General features: G+C 50.5%; 5 protein-coding genes across 5 annotated transcripts; 3 read left to right on the top strand and 2 right to left on the bottom strand.

Moving 5' to 3' along the window:
• Positions 1–972: 972 nt before the first annotated feature.
• Positions 973–9,379, top strand: EsH8_IV_001296 (type I polyketide synthase; the record flags this gene model as incomplete). Its single annotated transcript, XM_083266186.1, has 10 exons — positions 973–1,143; positions 1,198–1,342; positions 1,422–1,690; positions 1,755–2,097; positions 2,154–2,244; positions 2,301–2,457; positions 2,516–3,338; positions 3,403–8,048; positions 8,120–8,440; positions 8,543–9,379. 10 exons carry the CDS (start codon positions 973–975, stop codon positions 9,377–9,379), a joined length of 7,803 nt encoding a protein of 2,600 aa, XP_083125081.1.
• A 1,169-nt stretch (positions 9,380–10,548) lies between these two features.
• Positions 10,549–11,476, bottom strand: EsH8_IV_001295 (uncharacterized protein; the record flags this gene model as incomplete). Its single annotated transcript, XM_083266185.1, has 3 exons — positions 10,549–10,994; positions 11,072–11,257; positions 11,341–11,476. The coding sequence occupies 3 exons, from the start codon at positions 11,474–11,476 to the stop codon at positions 10,549–10,551; spliced, it is 768 nt and encodes a 255-aa protein (XP_083125080.1).
• Positions 11,477–12,895: 1,419 nt separating this feature from the next.
• Positions 12,896–14,643, top strand: EsH8_IV_001294 (FAD-binding oxidoreductase; the record flags this gene model as incomplete). The annotated part of the gene is made up of 3 exons (XM_083266184.1): positions 12,896–12,988; positions 13,106–13,462; positions 13,537–14,643. The coding sequence occupies 3 exons, from the start codon at positions 12,896–12,898 to the stop codon at positions 14,641–14,643; spliced, it is 1,557 nt and encodes a 518-aa protein (XP_083125079.1).
• Positions 14,644–15,214: 571 nt separating this feature from the next.
• Positions 15,215–18,157, bottom strand: EsH8_IV_001293 (uncharacterized protein; the record flags this gene model as incomplete). Its single annotated transcript, XM_083266183.1, has 1 exon — positions 15,215–18,157. One exon carries the CDS (start codon positions 18,155–18,157, stop codon positions 15,215–15,217), a length of 2,943 nt encoding a protein of 980 aa, XP_083125078.1.
• Positions 18,158–19,514: 1,357 nt separating this feature from the next.
• EsH8_IV_001292 (uncharacterized protein) lies at positions 19,515–20,615 on the top strand (the record flags this gene model as incomplete). Its single annotated transcript, XM_083266182.1, has 4 exons — positions 19,515–19,619; positions 19,674–19,900; positions 19,965–20,311; positions 20,368–20,615. The coding sequence occupies 4 exons, from the start codon at positions 19,515–19,517 to the stop codon at positions 20,613–20,615; spliced, it is 927 nt and encodes a 308-aa protein (XP_083125077.1).
• Between the last annotated feature and the right edge of the window lie 4 nt (positions 20,616–20,619).

Below are 20,619 nucleotides of genomic sequence, written 5' to 3'. Positions count from 1 at the left end.
CAGGTAGGGCGAATGCTGCAGCTCGGCCGTAAGTTTGAACCACGCCTCGCTTGTTTGGGGAGCTGCCAATAATGCAGATACAGGGGGAAGAGGGAGACGGACGGACAGAGGCAGGGGCGCAGCAAGTCGGGTAAATATTACATTACATGATACCGGGGACTGGCCGCTGTAGAAGAAACGCCATTTGGTTGGGTGGCGACGCTTCAAAAGGTCCTTTCGTAGTAGTATCCTATATTCTCACACACTTCACAAGTTGGAGCAGAGTAAGCCCTATAGCTGGTGTCGGTGACATTTCTCTACCACGTGGTGTGGTCCAATGAGTGTCTATCGACTCCTGCGTTCCTCAGGCTAGGGGACACACTCAATAATGTGGGACAGGGGGTTCGCGGTCTAATTATCTGTTAGGCTGACGTGAAGATCTGCAATGTAACCTATGCCCACTCACCCGCTGTGCCGCGCTTACACACGGTCATTCACTCATACATCTGTGCCAAAGTACTAAACCGGTCAGGAAGGGTTCCGTTTTTGATAATTGCGGGCCCCGCATCGCATGCCAACACCCCCACGCCTGCAACTGTCAAGCCTGCAAGTTTCGTGGTGATGGCCTCAGTGAAGTATTCGGCGTTCGCCGGAGCAGGTTCAGAACCGAGAAAAAAAACACGCCAGATAGGGACTAGGACCAAATATCGCCATTCGTTGAAAACGTGGTTAGGATTTTGCTGCCGAGAGTTGACGCCAAACATGTTCGTCTGGCGGCAATGGCGATGGAAGAGAAACAACAACTGACTATAAATATCACGAATCACCCATACTTCAAACTCGAAAATCAGGTCAAACAACTCCATCTTTACCTCATTTATCATCAGAACAGCTCTGCAGACATATCGTTTCTTCTCTCTCAATCTTGATACACTTTCCCCCTTTTATTCCCACATTTGAGGTCCAATATCAGTTCTGATAGTCCAATTAGCCATGGAACCAATTGCCATCGTCGGTCTCTCCTACAAGCTTCCTCAAGCTGCTGAAGATGAAAGCAGCTTCTGGGATATGCTTGAGAAGGGCAGAAACACTGTGTCACCATGGCCGGCGTCGAGGGCGAACCTCGATGCCTTCTACGATCCTACCGGACCCGAACTGAACACAGTACTAATACTTGCACCCTCTATCAGATATTACAACTGCTAATAATGTCACTAGATGAAATCCAAGGGGGCACACTTTTTGAAGCAGGACCCAGCTGTTTTCGACGCCCCCTTCTTCTCCATCACGTCCAAAGAGGCTGCCTCCATGGATCCTCAGCAACGTTGGATGCTTGAAACTTCATACCACGCCCTAGAAAATGGTAAGCCCACAGTTTTGGTTCAGACCTACTGGCTCATGCGCCTTCCCTTCTTTATAGTAGCCATTGACACTAGAATTAGCTGGGATTCCTATCGAGTCTATCGCCGGGTCGGACACTTCAGTTTATGCATCTGCAATGGCCTTCGACTACATGAGATTGATTACAAAGGATGCCGATCAAGCGCCCTTCAATATGGCCACTGGCACTGCTCCATCAATTTTGGCTAACCGCCTGAGTTGGTTCTATGATCTCAAGGGCCCAAGCATGGCTCTGAACACAGCATGCTCCACAAGTGTAATTGCAACTGATATTGCAGTTCAGTCTCTTCGCAGTGGCCAGAGCTCAATGGTAGGAGCTAAATCATCCGCTCATATAATCATAGTTGCGAAAATGGACTGACATGTGAGTCTAGTCAATTCTGGCTGGAACCAATGCTGTCCTGACTACTGAACTGTCCATGTTCCTGTCCAACATGGGGTTCCTGTCCAAGGATAGTGTTTGCCATAGTTTCGATGAGCGAGCGAATGGCTATGGCAGAGGAGAAGGCTGTGTTGTCATAGTTCTGAAGCGGCTCTCGGATGCAGTCAGAGATGGTAACATGATTCGTGCCGTTATCCGAGGAACCGGATCGAATCAGGATGGTCATACGCCTGGTCTCACTCAGCCTAGCGGTGAGTCTCAGGAGGATCTTATTCGCAGAGTCTATGCCAGTGCGAAACTGGGGTTCGAGTCGACTCGCTACGTCGAAGCTCATGGTATGCACCTCCTATATACGAAACCTTGTTCATCGTACTCTAATAGTTCATATTAGGCACTGGTACTCAGGTTGGCGACTCGACTGAGGTCAAGTCCATTGGTCGAGTTTTCAGATCTAGCCGCTCACGACAAGAGCCTCTCTGGGTGTAAGTCTCCCATTACTCGCATCTAATTGGTTAAGTAACTCATATGCTATATCTAGTGGTTCCATTAAAGCCAATATCGGCCATTTGGAGGCCGGAAGTGGTCTTGCCGGCATTGCCAAATGTGTCTCTATCCTTGAACGGGGCATGATTCCTCCCGTTGCTATGTTTGAGAAGCTTAACCCCAAAATCAACGCCAAGTTCTACAACATTGCGGTATGAAACCGCACTATCTTTATTCTAGCTCATTCAAGCTAACTGAAGATTTCTAAAGATCCCGACCACAGTTGTGGCTTGGCCAACCTCGGGTCTACGCCGTATTTCGCTCAACTCTTTTGGTTTTGGTGGATCTAATGGCCACATTATCATGGATGATGCTTATCACACTCTCGAAACTCTTTCATTGAAGGGTTTCCATAACACTTTGGCACTGACTACGCCTGCTAGCAACGGCCATACTGCTACCAATGGTCATACTACTACCAATGGTCATACTGCTACTACCAACGGTCATACTACTACCAATGGTCATACTACTACCAATGGTCATACTACTACCAACGGTTATACTACTACCAGTGGTCAGAGTGAAACCAACGGGACTGCAACTACCAATGGCCATACTGAGACTAACGAACATGATACCGCTAACGGACATGCCGTCGCCAATGGCCAGGCAAAGTCCAATGGCGATAGTGAAAAGGCTGATGAGTACCAGCTTCTCGTATGGTCAGCCAAGGATGAAGCCGCTTTGAAGCGTATGCTTCCTGAACAGGTTCAGTACTTTGGATCCAAGGTCACAGGATCTGAAGAGCTACTAAAACGTCTTTCTTTCACTCTTTCTGAGCGCCGAAGTGTCATGCCTTGGAGGTCATACGCTGTTGTTGGTGTCAAAGACACCTCTGAGACTGTGAAGTCTGCCCTTTCCACACCCGTTCGTTCTGGAAGAGACACGCGTCTGGGATTTATCTTCACCGGACAGGGCGCCCAGTACGCTGAGATGGGTTTGGGACTGCTCTCATACCCTATCTTTGCTTCGATACTCGAGAAGATTTCCGGCGTCTTCCGCGATCTGGGAGCGGACTGGGACTTGCTCGGTAAGTTGGAAATCCGACTCATGACTGTAACATGATTGGGATATGCTAATGCTAAATGAAACAGAGGAAATGAGAAACAAGGAGAGAATCAACAATGCCAGATTTAGCCAGCCACTGTGTACGGCTTTGCAGGTGGCCTTGATCGAACTACTGAGAAGCTTCAACATTTTGCCCGAGGCCGTCGTTGGGCACTCCTCTGGAGAGATTGCCGCAGCATACACTATTGGCGCTCTGTCCCTTGAGGCTGCGTGCAAAGTTGCCTATCACAGGGGCAGACTAGCTGCCGAAATGTCTGCGTCTCAGGAGGTCAGAGGCGCTATGATGTCCGTCAATCTCCCAGAACGCGAGGTTCCCGAGTACCTGGCGAAGCATTCCCTCACAAGCCTTACAGTCGCTTGCATCAACAGTCCGACTAACGTTACTATATCCGGTCCTGAGAACGATATCGAAGCTCTAAAGCAAATTTTGGACCAAGAAAAAGTATTCGCCAGGACCGTCAAAACCGGAATCGCTTATCACTCTCCAGCCATGAAGCAGATATCGGACGACTACATTGAGTCTCTCGGCGTCCTGGGGGCCGGACCCGCAGAGTACAACAAGATTCTCATGATTTCCTCCGTGACTGGACAGAAAGCTTCTCCGAACACCCTGGCCAATCCTAGATACTGGGTTGACAACTTGGTTTCTCCGGTGCGCTTCGTTGATGCCATCCAATACCTTGCTGTGGCTGCCCCGAAGGTTGATGGTATTGGAAAGCTGTCCGACTACCTCGAAATAGGCCCAGCTGCGGCACTGAAACGACCTGCGGTCGATTCACTGACTGCAGTCGTTGGTGAGAAGGGATTCAGATACTCTTCTGTGCTTTCAAAATTCGAAAGCCCTGTCAAGGCCGTTATGGGAATGGTCGGTCGCTTCTTCGGTCTTGGCCACTCGGCCTCAGTTGCCGCCGTCAACAGTCAATCGTCCGCTCAGAAGTTCTTGATCGACCTTCCCGAGTATCCCTTCGATCATTCGCTGAAGTACTGGCATGAGACTCGTCTTTACCGGGACTGGGCTTCACGTGCCGCGGTCCCAAGAAATGTGCTTGGCGTCCGGGTGACTGACTGGAACCCCCTCCAGCCTCGCTGGCGCAAGCATCTCAGTGTTCAAGAGACACCGTGGATGGCTGATCACGTCATTGGGGAGACTATCCTCTTCCCCGCGGCAGGAACACTTATGATGGCTTTGGAAGCTGTCCGACAGTCTACTGACCAGCCCGTTACGGGCTTCTTGGTCAAGGAAGCTGCATTTATGAAGCCAGTCGTACTTCGTCCTGAAGGCCAGACCGAACTCATCACCCAGTTGCAGCCACTCCAACAGTCTTACGAGAAAACTTCAAATCGGTTTGAGGTCCGTGTATTTGCTATTCTGGATAATCACTGGAGCGAGGTTTTCCGGAGTGTCATCCACGCGGAGTACGCCGAGGAGAATACTGAGGTCGACAATGGCCAGGAGACTTTGAAGTACAAGCAGACACTGAAGAGTGGATACGAGCATGCAAAGAGAACATGCACCAAATCCATTCCCAAGCGAGACTTCTACAAATGGCTCCACGACCAAGGTCTTAGGTACGGCCCAGCTTTCGCCCTGTCGGACCATTTGGCTTGGGATGGCGACGAGATTGGAACGTCGCAGATTGACGTGACCAACCAGAAGTTCGAAGGTATTTGCCATCCTGGAGTCTTCGATGCCGCTATCCAGGTTTGCTTCTTGGGACCATCCAAGGGTGTGTCAGCCGAGATACCTACAAACGTTCCTCATCAGATTCACGACGCCTGGCTGTCTGCCAGCGGATGGCAGTATCCCGAGACCGAGCACGTCCAGGTTGTCACCCAATATGACAGCAAAGCCGCTTCAAGTGGCCTGGAGTGCACCTTAGCCATCTACGCTCAGGATGGCTCGCCTTTATGCCATGTGAAGCGCTTCACTACAAGCCCTGTCGGTGGTGCCGAGTTGAGTACTGAGGGTGGAAGGAAACTGCTTCATAGCATTGACTGGAAGCCGCAGCTGGCACTTCTGAGCTCCGATCAACTGCGCGCCTACGTTGGTGCTGAAGAGTTTTTCAATGACGAAACCGACGCCATTGATCATTCTATGCAGTTGGAAAAGGCTCTTAGAGCTGTTCTACAGCGCAATCTCAATGAGCTTGTAGGTACGGATTGGGCTCAGGCGCCTCCTGAGATGAAAAACTACGTCGCATGGGTCTGTGCCCAACTCCGACAGATCCCTGGCAGGACCGTGATCGATGTGAGTGAGGAGGAGCTGCAGGCCGAGCTCGAAGACCTGCGCAACCAAAAGCCATCTTGGTCCCTGCTGATCGACATTGCCGAAAATCTTGTTCCGATTGTGCACGGCGAGGTCGATGTTCAGGACTACATTGGCAAGACATCCCTGGCTCAGGACTTCCAAGATGACATCTTGAACCAGACATTCAACAACAAGATCGCTTCCTATCTAGAGCTTACCGCGCATCAAGATCCATCCCAAAAGATTCTTGAGCTTGGCGGCCGAAACGGATCATTCACCAGCCGTGTCCTTGCAGCTTTCGGACAAGTGGAGACACGCACAGGAGGTGATGCCTTCTCGGAGTACGTTTTTACAGACTCGGTTGGCGATTCCTTCGAAAAAGTCCAAGAGAATTTTTCCAAAGAAAGTGATAGGATGAGCTTCAAGGTCCTCGACCTCGAGCATGATGTGCTCGACCAAAATTTTGAGGAAGAGGGCTATGATATTATTCTTGCCGACAGAGCTCTCCACGCAACCAAGAACCTCGCCAGCACACTTCAAAATGTTCGCCGCCTTCTGAAGCCTGGTGGCCACCTCGTGTTCCATGAAATGACAGCCTCGGATAACTTCCTGGTACAGTTCGCCTTTGGTCTCACTGCGACCTGGTGGTGCGGCGAGGAGAAGACCCGCATTTCTCGTCCGACAGTCAGCGAAGCTGAGTGGCATTTCCTCTTGCAAGAGAATGCGTTCTCTGGAAACGATGTTGTTATTAAGGATTTCAAGGACGATGTCGCTCACCAAGCCAGCATCATTGTCTCTACTGCCAGCCCTGCCCTGGCGATGCCCAGCAATAACAGCAGGACTGTGTACTTTGTTGTCAACAGCGGCGACGAGTATCAGTTCAGCGTGGCATCAACCGCCGCCAACGGCCCCTTCACCTCACTGGGTTATCAAACCAAGGTCTTGACTATTTTCGATATGGCGCAGGCGGCTGTGTCTCCCACAAGCGCGGTTGTGTTCCTCGCCGATATGGGCAAATCGCTGTTAGCTGATGTCGACGCCCCCACATTGACATGGATCTTGAAATGGATTAGACATGCTACCAACATGCTGTGGGTAACAGCCACCGATACGTCTGAGAACCCTCACCCACCCTCAAAGCCTTTCTCGGATCTCAAAGACGGCTTCCTTCGAACATTGCGCTCCGAGTTCACCAGCAAGCACATCGTTTCTCTGTCTTACGAAGGTAACGGGGCAGACGTTGGCGGGCTTGCAGAGACTATCTCCAGGGTTTTCTTGTCAGCATTCGAGGCAGTCAAGCCAGAGCTCGAGTACATTGCTCGACAAGGCCAGGTACTCATTGGGCGCATGGTTGAAGAGGCCGACCTCAACAGAGAACTCAACTCAACACTCAGCCCGCAACGTAAATCAGAGCCATGGCTCCCCGGCCCGCCACTGAAGCTTGACATTGCAACTCGAGGATCTCTTGAGACCTTCCAGTACATTGAGGACATGGACTACTACGAGCCCCTCGGTCCCCTTGACGTTGAGATTGAGGCAAAGTCCTGGGGTGTCAGCTTCCAGGATCTTTTCAGTGCTCTGGGCAGGCTGGGTGATGGTTATCTTGGCTCTGATTGCGCCGGTGTTGTCACTCGAGTGGGTTCTGAATGCAAGTCCGTGAGTGTAGGAGATCGCGTCTGCATGTATACCATGGGTTGCATGAAAGCCTATCCTCGCAGTGAGGAGTCGACTGTGGTCCCGATCCCCGATAGCCTTTCTTTCGATGAAAGTTGTGCAATCGCGAGCCCGGCTCTCACTGCTTGGTACTCCCTGATCAATGTGGCACACTTGCAAAAAGGCGAGAAGGTCCTCATCCACGCAGGCTCCGGTGCCACCGGGCAATTGGCTATACAAGTGGCAAAACTGCTTGGTGCCGAGGTCTTCGCCACTGTAGGTTATGATCACAAGAAACAGCTTCTCCAAGACGTCTATGGTATCCCCGAGGACCACATCTTCTACAGTCGCGACCCAAGCTACGCCAAGGGTATTCAACGTCTCACCAACAACTACGGCGTGGACGTTGTCCTCAACTCACTTGTTGGCGAGGGTCTAAGAGCGTCCTGGGAGATCCTTGCTCCCTACGGCCGATTCCTTGAGATTGGAAAGGCGGATATCAACGCCAACTCACAGCTTCCAATGGCCTTTTTTGCCGGCAACAGGACCTTCTCAGCAATCGACCTCAGCCATGTCTTCTTCCACCGCAAGGAGATTAGCAAAGACCTGTTGCGCAAGACCATGGGCTTGGCTGGGGACGGCGTCATTCACGCCCCGCGGCCAATCCACACATTTGCGCTCAGTGCTGTGGAGGAGGCTTTCAGGTATTTCCAGAGCGGCAACAACACAGGACGCATCGTCATCAAGGTGGATTCTTGTACTACTGTCGAGGTACGTAAGCCCCATGGAGCGACAACGTTGTATGTGAATTACTGCGTTGCTGATTGACTTTACTTTTCTAGAAGCGCGTTATTCACCGTCGTACTTGGACCTTTGGAGAAAATGGCACCTATCTCGTTTCCGGTGGCCTAGGAGGCATTGGCCGGTCCATGCTCCGATGGATGACAACTAAGGGTGCCAAGAACTTCATCGTGCCTTCGAGATCTGGCGCTGCTTCTGGCGCCGCCGCCGAGCTTGTGGCCGAGTTGACTGAGCAGGGTGTCACCATCATGACCCCCAGGTGTGATGTTTCCAGCAAGGAATCACTTAAGCAGGTGCTTGAGGAATGCGGCAAGACAATGCCGCCGGTGAAGGGTTGCATCAATGCTGCCATGGTTTTGAATGTAAGAAAACATCAACTGCCTTCTGCCCCAAACGAACATCAACCCTTCCTCCCCGCGGCTCTCCTGATGGTGAAAAAAAGCTGGTTTGCTGACAAGTCTTAGGACTCTATCTTTGAGAACATGACTCACGATCAGTGGGAGCGTACCGTCAGGTCCAAGGTTGAGACGTCATGGAACCTGCACAAGCTTCTTCCTGAGAACCTCGACTTCTTTATCCTTCTTTCCTCCGTTTCGGGTATCATCGGAAATGGCGGCCAGGCGAATTATGCAGCTGGCTGTACGTTCCAGGACTCGCTGGCCCGCTTCCGCATCAACAACGGCCAAAGGGCCCTTTCCATTGACGTCGGCGCTATGAAGGGAATCGGTGTCATTGCAGAGACTGAGAACCTGAAGAAGACGTTTTCAAGCGCGAGCAACCTGGTGCAAGTAGAGGAGAAGGAGCTCCTCAGTCTCCTTGACATTGCCTGCAGCCCCGAGCTGGAGTTCCCCTCTCCGGCAAAGAGCCAGGTCTCTATGGGCATCGTCACTCCCAAGGACCTGATCTCTCGCGGCATGGAGCCCGTGGAGATGATGCAGCGCCCCATGTTTGCTTACTTCAGCCAGGCGCGAGGTCTGTCCGGCACCTCGGGTTCTTCCAACGCCGCCAATTTTGGAGCGCTATTCCGACAGTCCAACTCAATAGAGGAGAGGGCCGAGCTGGTTTCGGATGCACTCGCGCAGAAGCTCTCGAGGGCCTTGTCGATGCAGGCGGAGGACATTGATGGAGACAAACCACTCCACGCTTACGGGGTCGACTCACTTGTGGCCGTCGAATTGCGCAACTGGATCGGAAAAGAGTTCATGGCAGACGTGTCCGTGTTCGAAATGATGGGCGGAAAGGCCATTTCCGCCATATCGAAGCTGGTTGCGGAATCTACACAGACCAAATTGAAGAATTAAGGAAACAGGAATGAATAGATAGTTTACAAGGAAGTGGTTAGTATGCTGGTTATAGTAAGGTTACTATGGTGTATTTAAGCAAATAGATTTTATCCTCGTGGTTTATTTTACTTCACTACGCCTTGGACCAGGAAATCGCCGAGGTGCACCAAGCCGCTACCGTCGGAGTTGCATTTAGCCGATTACAGCACCCAAAAAAATCAAGCGGTTTGTACTACCAGCTCTATTGATGGGAATTTAGTGGAAATATAACCCAGGAGATAGGCAGCTCACAACAGATGCCAGCTTGAAACACCAGCTGCAGCCTGATTCTTGTTTAATTTACAACAGATTTATTCCACCAACGCTGTTTTCTGCATTACTCCTTTATGCAAAATGGCTGTATATTTCGGACAATGATCGCCGTCTTCGGAGCCCTCCGGGGTGCGCGGTTGCAACCGTAATCTACGGGGCTTAGCGGCCGGTCTGCCTTGTGGATCCTTCCATACACCACCTCCAGGGTTTCACCCGTTAGCGCGGAAAAGGTGCCACTGTTGATGCAACCTCGTACGGCGGCTGTTAATCTAAAACAGTGGGCTTGCCGCGTTGACAAGCGCAACTCTGGAGTAGAGTGCGTCCTAGTCTTTGTTGGACCAACAAAAAGAAAAGAGAGGAAAGAGAAAGAAAGTGGAGGGGTGCGGGAAGTGGCTAGTGTAGTAGTCATCTCATAGCCGCCCCCTTGTCTTGTCCACGGTCTCGACCTCTCGTCCTCTCTCTTCGAGGTGATTGATAGCATATTAACGATTTCTCATTGGTCATTTATTGTGCAAACGGGTCTGCTGACAGCTTGAACCAAACTCCGCGCGGAGTTATGGTGGATGGATACTGTTCCAACTCGTGAGCTGGTCAACATACCACTTTGGGTCTAGACACGAGGCATATTCCAGGGTAACCCAGACAGGCCACAGAAGTGTACAGATGTTCAGGTCCCTTGCAATATGCTTAAATCACGACTGATCGCCAATGGAAGGTGTCCAGATGATCTCTGCGTGGTCCCAACACTGTTAATACGACAGAATTTGTTAGCAGGCGCGACCGAAAGCGTAGTATCACGGGCTGTTTGGATTTGTGCTTCTCTTTTAAGACAGGCCTTTATCTCCAAGCCGTACAGTCCCTTTTCTTAAGTACCGTTAATCGGATCTAGCAACTGGTCTACCGGAATGATCCATGCGGTCCATCTCAAACTCTACCGCGTTCGAGGGCTTTTTTGAACTCGCAGAACCCCCCTGTTTCCCGTCCGAAGGCTGAGGTTCATACTCCACACTGATTTCTGTTGTCCACGTAATTCCTCCCCCGTTGTTGGTGTCGCCATTATTATTGCTCCGGTCAAGAATGCTGCTATCGCTAGCAGCGTCTTGATCCTTGGGGTCCGCCCTCACCGTCGTTACCACGCTCCGATTGTAAAACCTCCCGCTGTTATCTCCCGTTTTGAGGTAGGCGCCAGCTCCCGGCGATGACTCGGTTCGCTTTCGGACGTTGCGGACAAAGCCGCGAAGTACAGGGATGGAAGCCGAGATGATGGTAACGTTTGGCTCAGCCATAGACCAAATCCAGTAGACTGCTTGGTTGTACAGGTCTGTAGAACAGGGCATCGTATTAGCACACATTTCTTTCGCTGGACAAGTTTTGTCCAATTTGCGCTGGGTCACTTACAGTCTGGAGATCTCACATTGATCAACATGTAGCCCTGGACGGCTTTCATGATGCCTGTTACACCTGCAAGAACCCCCATGCTCAATGCTACGGCCACACTGATTCTCTCCGACTGTTTCATTTGTAGGTTAAAGATCATTTTCCAAGGCAGGAGGGCAAGGACGAAGTCGCAAAGTGCCGAGTACACTGTAGCAGAGGAATTGAGTAAGCATTTGTGATGGCCAAGGGAAGATCTTGAAGTTCTTCGAGTTCGGAAGGAAAGGGCATACCAGCACTGAAAACTGTAAACGTCACGGACTGGTCCAGCCGCCAGCACCTGTCTCCTCCAATATGTTGTCCGTCGTCAGGAGCACCGCATATTGCCTGCCAAGAGGCGATGATATGCACCGCGAACTGCAAGTTCATTGTAATGATGAGCCCCCAGATCAGCTTCGCTTCCCAACCTCCAGGCATCAGCCGCAACAGCGTGATTCCGAATGACGTCTTCGTCAACCCCAACGCAATAGACTGGAGATTATGATGTGTTCGAGCAATGGTTATCTTCAGCAAGCTGCCCCGGATCAAGAAGACAGCCATCAACCAGGAAATGTTGGCCGAAGCCAAGAGCAAGAAGATCCATCCCACGATGAGGACCCAGTCATCTGCCTGTAGCCCCACGCCCGTCTTTTGCACTCTACTGTAGACTCTGAGCCCGAGAAAAACGGTCGCTATGGCGAACAGCTGTTGAAAACAATCGGAAGATTTGTTAGCACGCGGTCAATCCCCTCCAATATTCTTGACGACCCAAACTGTCGGGTGGTGGGACGTTTGCTTACTGCCCATATGGTTGCGTGCACGAGCACCGAAAGATCACCGGCGGACCAGGCCATGATATTGTGGGCTAGTGGATAACCGGAGCCACTCCAGATCGCCTTGAGTCCCCTAAGGGTCTACAGCCGCGAGATAAAAAAATAACCAGTCGCGAATCTCAGGGAATGGTTTGGAGCATGGTTGATAGTTAAGTATGGCTCTCCTGCTCGAGCGCAGGCTGTCCCGCGGTCTTTGCACCTAAGGATCGGCACCCATCCTCTACACCCTATTAGTTTTGCACCCAAACTTTGCAACCAAACTTTGCACCCAGACTAGGGTCTGCAGCAGGAGTCATTTGGAGCGGGGATCCTTTCAAGGGGAAAAGATGAGACATCATTAGGTTGCAGTTCCGCCTAAGTATGCGTTCTAGAAATACGCAACATTTCTAGCCTTTATACACATATCATGCAACCGAGGATACGTTTGCCAGGGTTCTGGACCTCCTCCCCGACTTGGCGGAGAGTGTTGACTCGTTGAGTCTGGGCTCCGGCTGCATAAGCGACATTGCGTTCTGCGATGAATGCAGAACTACCGGGGCATGTATGTGCTGTGCCACCTAGGCGCTGACATGAAGAATCCAAGTTCCAACACGGAGATAATGGGCATTGAGACCTCGTGGCAAAATTAAATGAATCCTCAATATTCAAAAGGCTCAAAGGCCTCTTTCGTAATGTTCTCCGAACTAGGTCGTTGATAAGTCCATTTGACTGGTTGCTTCGTCGCCACAAAGACCCTGCCCTTACAGAAACTGCAAGGGTTCACCTCACGACACAGGAAGACTGAAGGACGATGGAACGCGCACCCCAATCAGTAATTTGGAAAGTGGAAACAATGCTGCTGGGCCGTCAGAAAATGATTCGAGTAGATAAAGAGCAATGTCCTGCTTTCTGGACGCACGTTGTGTTTGGGGGTACCGATATGCACAATCCTTTCTGTCCCACGGTGTACCTCACTTGAGTCGTTCTTTATTCCACCATGGTTCTCAAGCTTTATCTTGCCGCGGTTGTGTCTCTGGGATTCTCTGCCCAGGCACTGGCCCAGAACACCACTTCAACAGGCTTCAAGGGTGTAAGTTACCACCTCATTGGCGGGGTTCTTTTTTTATCTCTCTTCACCTCGGCTGACCGGTCATATTATTACCTACCCCTTACCATGACTAGAAGGAACTGACTCGAAACCCACTAGTGCGATGCTCTTCTCAACGCTGGGCTTGGAGACATTTTGGCCTTCCCGGCTGACATTGCCTACACTGAGAGTACCTCGACGTACTACTCATCGGAAAACCGTCGCCTCCGGCCCTATTGTATCGTCCAGCCACGCTCAACTGAGCAGGTCGCCAGTACTGTGAAGGCCCTCAGTGGCGTGAGCGGTGGTGGCAACTGGGACGTCGCTGTCCGGTCCGGAGGTCACAGTGATTTCGACAACAATGCTGCCCACCGTGGCGTCACTATTGACCTGACCTTCTTCAACTCCACCGAGCTTGTAAAGAGCAGCTGCTTCAATGGCACTGCTAACTGGGCGGGCCAAAGCACATTGACCAAGGTACGTCACGGTTGCACTTCTAATTCCTGGCCTACCTGGTTTCAAGAATAATCATGGCTGACACTCTCGGAAAGAATGTCGCGCAGATCCGACCTGCCGCCAGATGGGGAGATGTCATGACCTACCTCGAACCATACAACCTGGGAGTCACCGGCGGCCGCTCCGGCCATGTTGGCGTCGGCGGTCTGCTTGTCTCCGGCGGCGCCTCTTACCACGTTCAGCAGTACGGTCTGTCATGCGACAACGTCGTGGGATACGAGGTTGTTCTTGCCGACGGCTCCATCGTCGAAGCCAACAGCGAGGAAAACTCGGACCTTTTCAAGGCTCTGAAGGGTGGCGGTAGCAACTTGGGCATTGTCACTCGGTTTGACTTGCGCACTTTCACCGTTCCCCCAACGGGTGTCTACGGCGGCCTTCTCTTCGCGTCGTGGAGCGACTTGGACGTTGTGATCAACCAATTCACGAACTACGCTAGCTCCATTGGATCTGGCAGCCCCGACCACGAGTTTGTCGTCTATCGATCCGACTCTGGTAACCTCGCCATCATGGCCATGGCTGTCAGCACCGACGGCAACGAGAACTCTCCTACCTTCGCTGCGTTCAAGAACATCACTCTTACGAGAGACGTTAGGTCGAAGCAGCCTCTCAGCAGAGTCGCTGCTACCATCGCCGACACGGGCGGCTCGCACTACATCTCCTTTTCTCTTTCTGTCCAAGCCACCGCTGAGATCATGAACAAGGCTGCCGATATCTTTGTGACGCTTACTCAAGAGTTTGGCGATGAAAGTGTTCCTGTCTCCGTCAACTTTGTCTTCCAGCCCTTGCCCAAGAGCCTTGCCACCGTTACGTCTGGCAACAACATCCTTGGCTTCGATAAGAACCTGCCTGCTGATTCGATTCTCTTCGAGGCCAGAGGCACTCTGTTAGCTGGTGACGCCGGTTACGAGGGCATTGTCCAGAGCAAGATGGGCAAGGCGATTGAGGAGCTGAGGGCGTACTCGGCCTCGCTGGAAAACCACCCGACCTTCCTCTACATGAACTACGCCAACCCGGAACAGGATGTCATTTCGTCGTATGGTGCAGAGAATGTGCAGCTTCTTAAAGACGCAGCTGCCAAGTACGACCCCACTGGATTCTTCCAGTATCGGGTCCCTGGCGGGTTTAAGGTCAACCGCGTTTGAGAGTAATAGGGGGATGGATGTATGTAATATTAATGATAAAAGTGTTGAACCTCAATTTATACTGTCAACACAGCACAACAGTGCAAGTTCATTGCAATTGACCCTGATTATGTTAAAATTCTAGCTCTGTTGTAATAATTTGCATTTCAGATGGTACTTCTCGTAAGCCAAGCTTTTCTTGCCAAAATCGGCATTGAGTGGTAACCTGTCTTGCAACGTCTTTGTGTCATGGTGAAGAGGAGTTGTTGTTTGACGTTTCTGAAGAGACCTTAAAAGAACAGAACCCGAAATACGTCGACAATTCCAAATTCTATCACCGGTGGATGGAACATGCTGCACCGTTCCACGATACACCAACGTCCATTTAAAGTTTTAGAAAATTGACTCAGCACCCACATAGAATTGGTCCCAGATACGCCGGTATTTATATAATAATCATACTTATTTACTACACTTATAACTATACAACGATGGTTTATGGGTATCAGGAGCCACATTTACCTCCATCAACATCCATGCGTTCACCGGATGACCGCTTCCACATGAACGGGACTGAATGCCAACTTGATGGCTACATCACAGCACATGGCTGCTCATTGATACCCTTGTGTAGCTCAATCCCTATCTTTCTGGCCTGCCTCTCCAGTGGATCCTCGATTTCGTCCCAGTAGACGTAATACATAAGCAGGCCGGGCGTCTCCTGCAGTGTTTCGGCCATCGCTCGTAAGCATTCGTCATCTTGGCCGGACAAGGCCAACTCAGTAAGGTCTGCGCGGGCATTCCTTAGGTCCCACTGCAAATTCGGCTTCAAAGTACGCTTCAACAGTGGGTTATCCAGACCGGATAGCTTCACCTCCATTCTCATGAATGTGTCGAGAAAGTTGGCTGTCAACAACAGGTAATTGATGCCCGAACGCGGACGAAAACCACATATGTCGGACAAGAAATCCATCTTTCCAATCTCCAAGTCATCCAAAGTGACTTGCTGGTCCCCTTTCTTTGGTTTTGGCTTTTTGCTTCGGGGTTCCTGGGTCAATAATTTGGATTTCGCCATAGTACGACAGAGGTTGGATTGCTGCGCTGCATACTTGGCGTAGATCGAGGAATTTCTCAAAAATTCGTCGGACATTCCTCCCATGAATTTGGCGCGGCGGACTAGCTCAGTGTCTTCGAGTGTTGTGGTCCCCGTCATTGGGTTCACCACGTGCTTTGTTTGACCCAAGCGCATGGCGGCAATAGCAGACCAGGGGTCGATTTCGCCGTCAGGTATGCGACTCGGGTCCCAGCTTGCTTTTTCATGTAGGATCAACTGCGATTTTATCTTGAATGAGTGGTTTTTGGTGACGTCAATGACAGCCTGCATGTCTACAGCGCCTGGAACCAGCTTCTGTCTCCTGCGCAGCTGTGTGTAGTTTCGTGTGTTTCTCCATGCCTTGAAGCTTTTTGTGATTTCTGACCGTGAAATTGAGGTATTCGTGTAGATCGCTTCAGGAAAAAGGTTTCCGATGATGCAGATGGATTCGATTGGCTTCTCGATGTACTTCTTCTCCAGCAGCACGTCGTGAAGGTAGAAAAGCAAAATTGGCTCGGGCAGCAAGTCCCATATCCGCATGCTGATGCTGTAGGCATGCTGCAGAGCTTCTACCAGGCCGACGCCACAAAGAAATGGCGAATAATCCCATAAACCGTTCGGGTTTGTGCTTGCAAATCGAGACGATGGCATCGTGTTTCCGTTCTGAGTGGGGTGAGAAACTCCAAGGTGGTTGATAAACTCGGATTTGAGGAGACGAAGCATCTGGGAAGACGGCTCATGGGTGTTAGGGTTGATATACTTGCGGCTGACGAGCTCCAGGGATTCAATGAGATTCTCTACTGCGGGAACGAACCCTGTGCTCGGCATCTCCCCTTTTCGGTCAAGGAACGTGTCAATATCCCGTGCAGGACGGTAGTTCATTGCGGGCGACGACAGAACATGGCTACCGTGCTCACATACTGTCATACCGAGATGGCTGGTTGTTGCGTCGATAATGCACTGGAGTTGAAAGACGTGATGAGGCGATATCTTTTGCCGGATGTCTGTGCCGGGCTTCTGCATCGCGAGAGAAGTAACCACGCCTGCAAACTCGTTCAAACCGAACAGTCTTCGCTTGAGACTCCATGGGCCATCAGGAGACCAGTCGATTCGGTCAATGCCGTCTTGTTTGTCTCTCATCTTGGGATGATTGATCACTGGATGGGAAAAGGTGTTGACAAGGTCGTAAAGCCAGTTTATCGTAAAGGACCGGCGCCATTGAATCCTCTGCTCCTTTGTTGCCTGTCTGAGGTCGAAATGAGGATCCCAATTACCAATTTTGGTATGCATAGACTTTGTTGGTCTACCGTTGCGATTCTTTTGGAAGTCGGTAATGAAGTCGACAAGGGCTTCGTATGAATGGAGAAGCAGCTGCTCTTTGATGTCGAATCTGCATTTCATGCGCCGATTTTCCGGCAATGCCTCAAGGGTATCATCATACCACCTCTGAACACGGTCAAGATCACCTCGAGTGAGAGTCTGGATGATTTTTTCGTATGAATAGTGACCAGGGAAGTCAACAAAAATCTCGAGCTCTGCCTGCTTGATTTTGGCAACGGCCATGTTGGATACTCCACCCGCCACAGCACCATTGAGTCCTGCATGAGCTACATCCTGCCAAGTGTCTTGGACGAAAGCACGAATCTCGCACCACTCTGATTTGAAGGCGCAGACGGCCATGAGATAATCCATCATGAGGTCCTCGTCGGCTTCGAGGATGCCGTAGCTCTCGATGGACACTTCGTTCCGGCTTGTGTCCACTTTAGCAGGCATGCTCCGAAATCCCTTGCCCATTTTCTCTCTTCTGCTCTTCTTCGCTCCGAATTTTCTCTTCTTTGTGCGACTCTTTGCAGCCACTGGAAGCTGATGCTCGGTATCGGATTCGTCGTTGGAATTGACTTCGCCAAGGTCGAGATCCAGTGCGGAGAATTTGTTGGAGATGAACACGTTTTCTTCATCCTCCAACTTGGAGTTTTCTTCGCGTCTTTTTCTCTCTTCTCTCTGCTTCTCCAGCCATGCATCTCCGCCTAGTAGCTCGAATATCTTGTTGAGAGCGTCGATGAAGTGTTTGTGGGAGGCGTTGCTCTTCTCGATATCGGCGTCTGGATACACGGAGACGAACTTCTGAAACTCGGCGTAATAAGCAGACCGTGCGCGTACAACTGATTGTAGAAGACTGAAAATTGCAGACGGTACTGGGCGGTCACTTTTTGCAATGATCTGGGCCATTGCCACGAGGCCCGCAACGGTTGTTTGTCCCGAGGTATTGAGGTCGAAAGGCAGTGGAACATCGTTATCAGACCGCTGGTGGTTTTTGATGACGGAGTTCGAGATGTTGATGATCCAGTAGAGCAAGTATCTTGTGTCTCGCTTGTAAGTCACGTATGAGTTTTTCGTGGTCAGCGCGTTCGCAGGCGCTCCATGCTGGTTACTGAGAGCCATGGTAAAGTTCTGGACGAGGAGTCAGCACAAGGTTCCGGATGAGGCTTCATGAGTAGGCCGACACCATTCAGCTCAATGTCAGATTCAACTCGATGAATGATTTTTGACAAATTGTGATCAAAATTGAGGTGGAAGGAGTTTACCTGTGATCTCAAAGTAGCGACTGTTGCTGGAATGTTTAAAATGGATGAGCAGACGGCAGCAACTAGATGAACAACAAGCAACAACGAGACGAAGAAGGAAAGTCTCCAGAACCCTTGCCACTTTCTGCTTGTCTGTCTTTTCTTCTTGTCGTGGGGCAAAACTAAGAATCCAAGGTGAAGTAAGAACAGGTGGATTGAGAATAGGTGGAGTGAGGAAATAAAAACTGAAGATTTCACCTGGGAGGCAAGTACGAAGACAAGACTGGAAACGGCAAGAACGATAGAATTCAATCACATTTCCAGTTATATGGACATGGTATCAATGCATGTATTTCAACCTAGCACATGCGGGTATATTGCTACAATGCTGCTCTTTTTCGACAATGGCAATTGCTAGCAATGTGTTCTGGATACTCGCTATAAGCAACCATGACGCAAAATGAGACTGAATGCGACTCCATGTCCCCTTTCCATCATTTAGCAATATCTGCAAGAGATGCAGATCTCTCACATTTCTTGCCGATTCAAGAGGGCGTAAGCAAGTGGGGGGGAAGCGCAGTCCGTATTTTCTGGACAAGATTCTGCCACACATGAATGAACTTTGAATTTTTGAAAAATGCAGATTGACATACAATTTAAGATCATTTTGCCTCGGTGAGCAATTGTCGCAATCACCTAATCGCTACCTGCAACCACGAAGACTTTATTTGTGCCTCTTGTCACGCAAAAACCTTTCGTAGGGAACATGTTTTCCGCGCTCTTTGTTTTACATTAGAAAGCAAGGTAGGGAGTCATCATTTGCACTGTCCATCTTGGCCTGCGCTCTGAATTTGCTCGGTTTCGCCTTAGCTTCTAGCTCATTTCCTCTTTAGGCTTTAGGAATCAGCTCCAGCAGGCAAATAGGGCTGGTTCGGCTAGAAGCCAAACGTCGTCATGACACTGCACGTAAGCGCTTGCTCATATAATCTGAGCCGTGCCCCGCATTCGGTCATTGGCAGGGCGATATTCCTCGTTTGATCTTGTTCTTGGCACTCTTAGGATTGGGCTGCATACCAAGAAACGTCACCAAGCCAAGATCAAAACTCTTGGTGATTATAAAGCAATGCGCCAACAAGGTGTGCCGCCAGAACCTATAAGGCTTCTTATGCCTCCAACATAACGAACCAAATTCCCCAACCTTTAGACATATTTCAACCGACTTCACATCTACTATCATGGCTATCGTTGCAGTGGCAGGCGGCTCGGGTGCTGTGGGTCGAACTATTGTTGACGGGCTGGTCGCCCACGGCAAGCACAAGGTCTTTGTTTTCTCGAGAACAGTACGCGGTCCACATTCAAAATGCCTCGAGCTTGACTGATATACAGTAACGCAGAATCTGGAACCTAAAAATGGAGTTCATTACTTGGCTGTGAACTACGATGATGTGGAAGAGACCAGCAAAGTTCTAGAACAGAACAGAGTCGATACTGTTATCTCCGCCATAGGCGTTGTCACGCCAGAGACCAGCCGGGCTCAGATTCAGCTCGTGAAAGCTGCGGATAAGGCTACTCCAACTCGACGCTTTATTGTCAGTGCGTATGACATGTTGCACAAAAGAGAGTACGTCTTGGCTGGAAAGATTCCTTTTAATATGCCTTCAACTGGTATGCTGACCATGCTTTAGTCAAATCCCCGATTATCCTCTTGCCCAGTATACATTTGAGGCCATCGATGAACTAGATCGAACGGATCTGGAATACACCCGCGTTGTCAACGGATTTTTCTTGGACTACTATGGCATGCCGCATTACAAAACCCACCTCACCCGTTGGGTTAACTTTGTCGACCTGGAGAACAGGTGGGCTGTAATCCCGGGTGATGGGTCCGGGAAGGCCAATTTCATCGCATCTCAAGACATGGCGACTTATATCGCTCGTCTGTTGGATCTAGACAAATGGTCCAAGGTGAGCAGTATTGTCGCCGAGACGCTCTCGATATCGGAACTCTTTGCCTTGGCGAAGAAGACGCGAGGTGAGTGCCATGAGATTAAGCTCTATTGCAATCTCCACTGACTTTTTCGCGCTCAGGCCCTGATTTCGAGGTCGCTTACGACGACCTTGAAAAGCTCAAAGCAGGCAAAATTTCCTACATTTCCAAGTTTCCTGATTTTGGTCTAGGGCCAAAAGAGGCGGAAGCTCTTTTTTCAAAGATTCACTACTATGGCGGGGTAGGCGAAGTCCTTGTTCCTACCGAGGACACTCTGAACTCGAAGTTCCCCGACATCGTCCCCAAAACTGCAGTGCAGGTCATCGAAGAATCTTGGCAAGGGAATTGAGGCT

The sequence above is a fragment of the Colletotrichum jinshuiense genome, chromosome 4 (genome assembly GCF_051148585.1).
Source record: "Colletotrichum jinshuiense chromosome 4, complete sequence".
Taxonomy (NCBI): Eukaryota; Fungi; Ascomycota; class Sordariomycetes; order Glomerellales; family Glomerellaceae; genus Colletotrichum; species Colletotrichum jinshuiense.
Note: the sequence above shows the minus strand (reverse complement) of the source record. Positions and strands in the feature narration are given on the sequence as shown.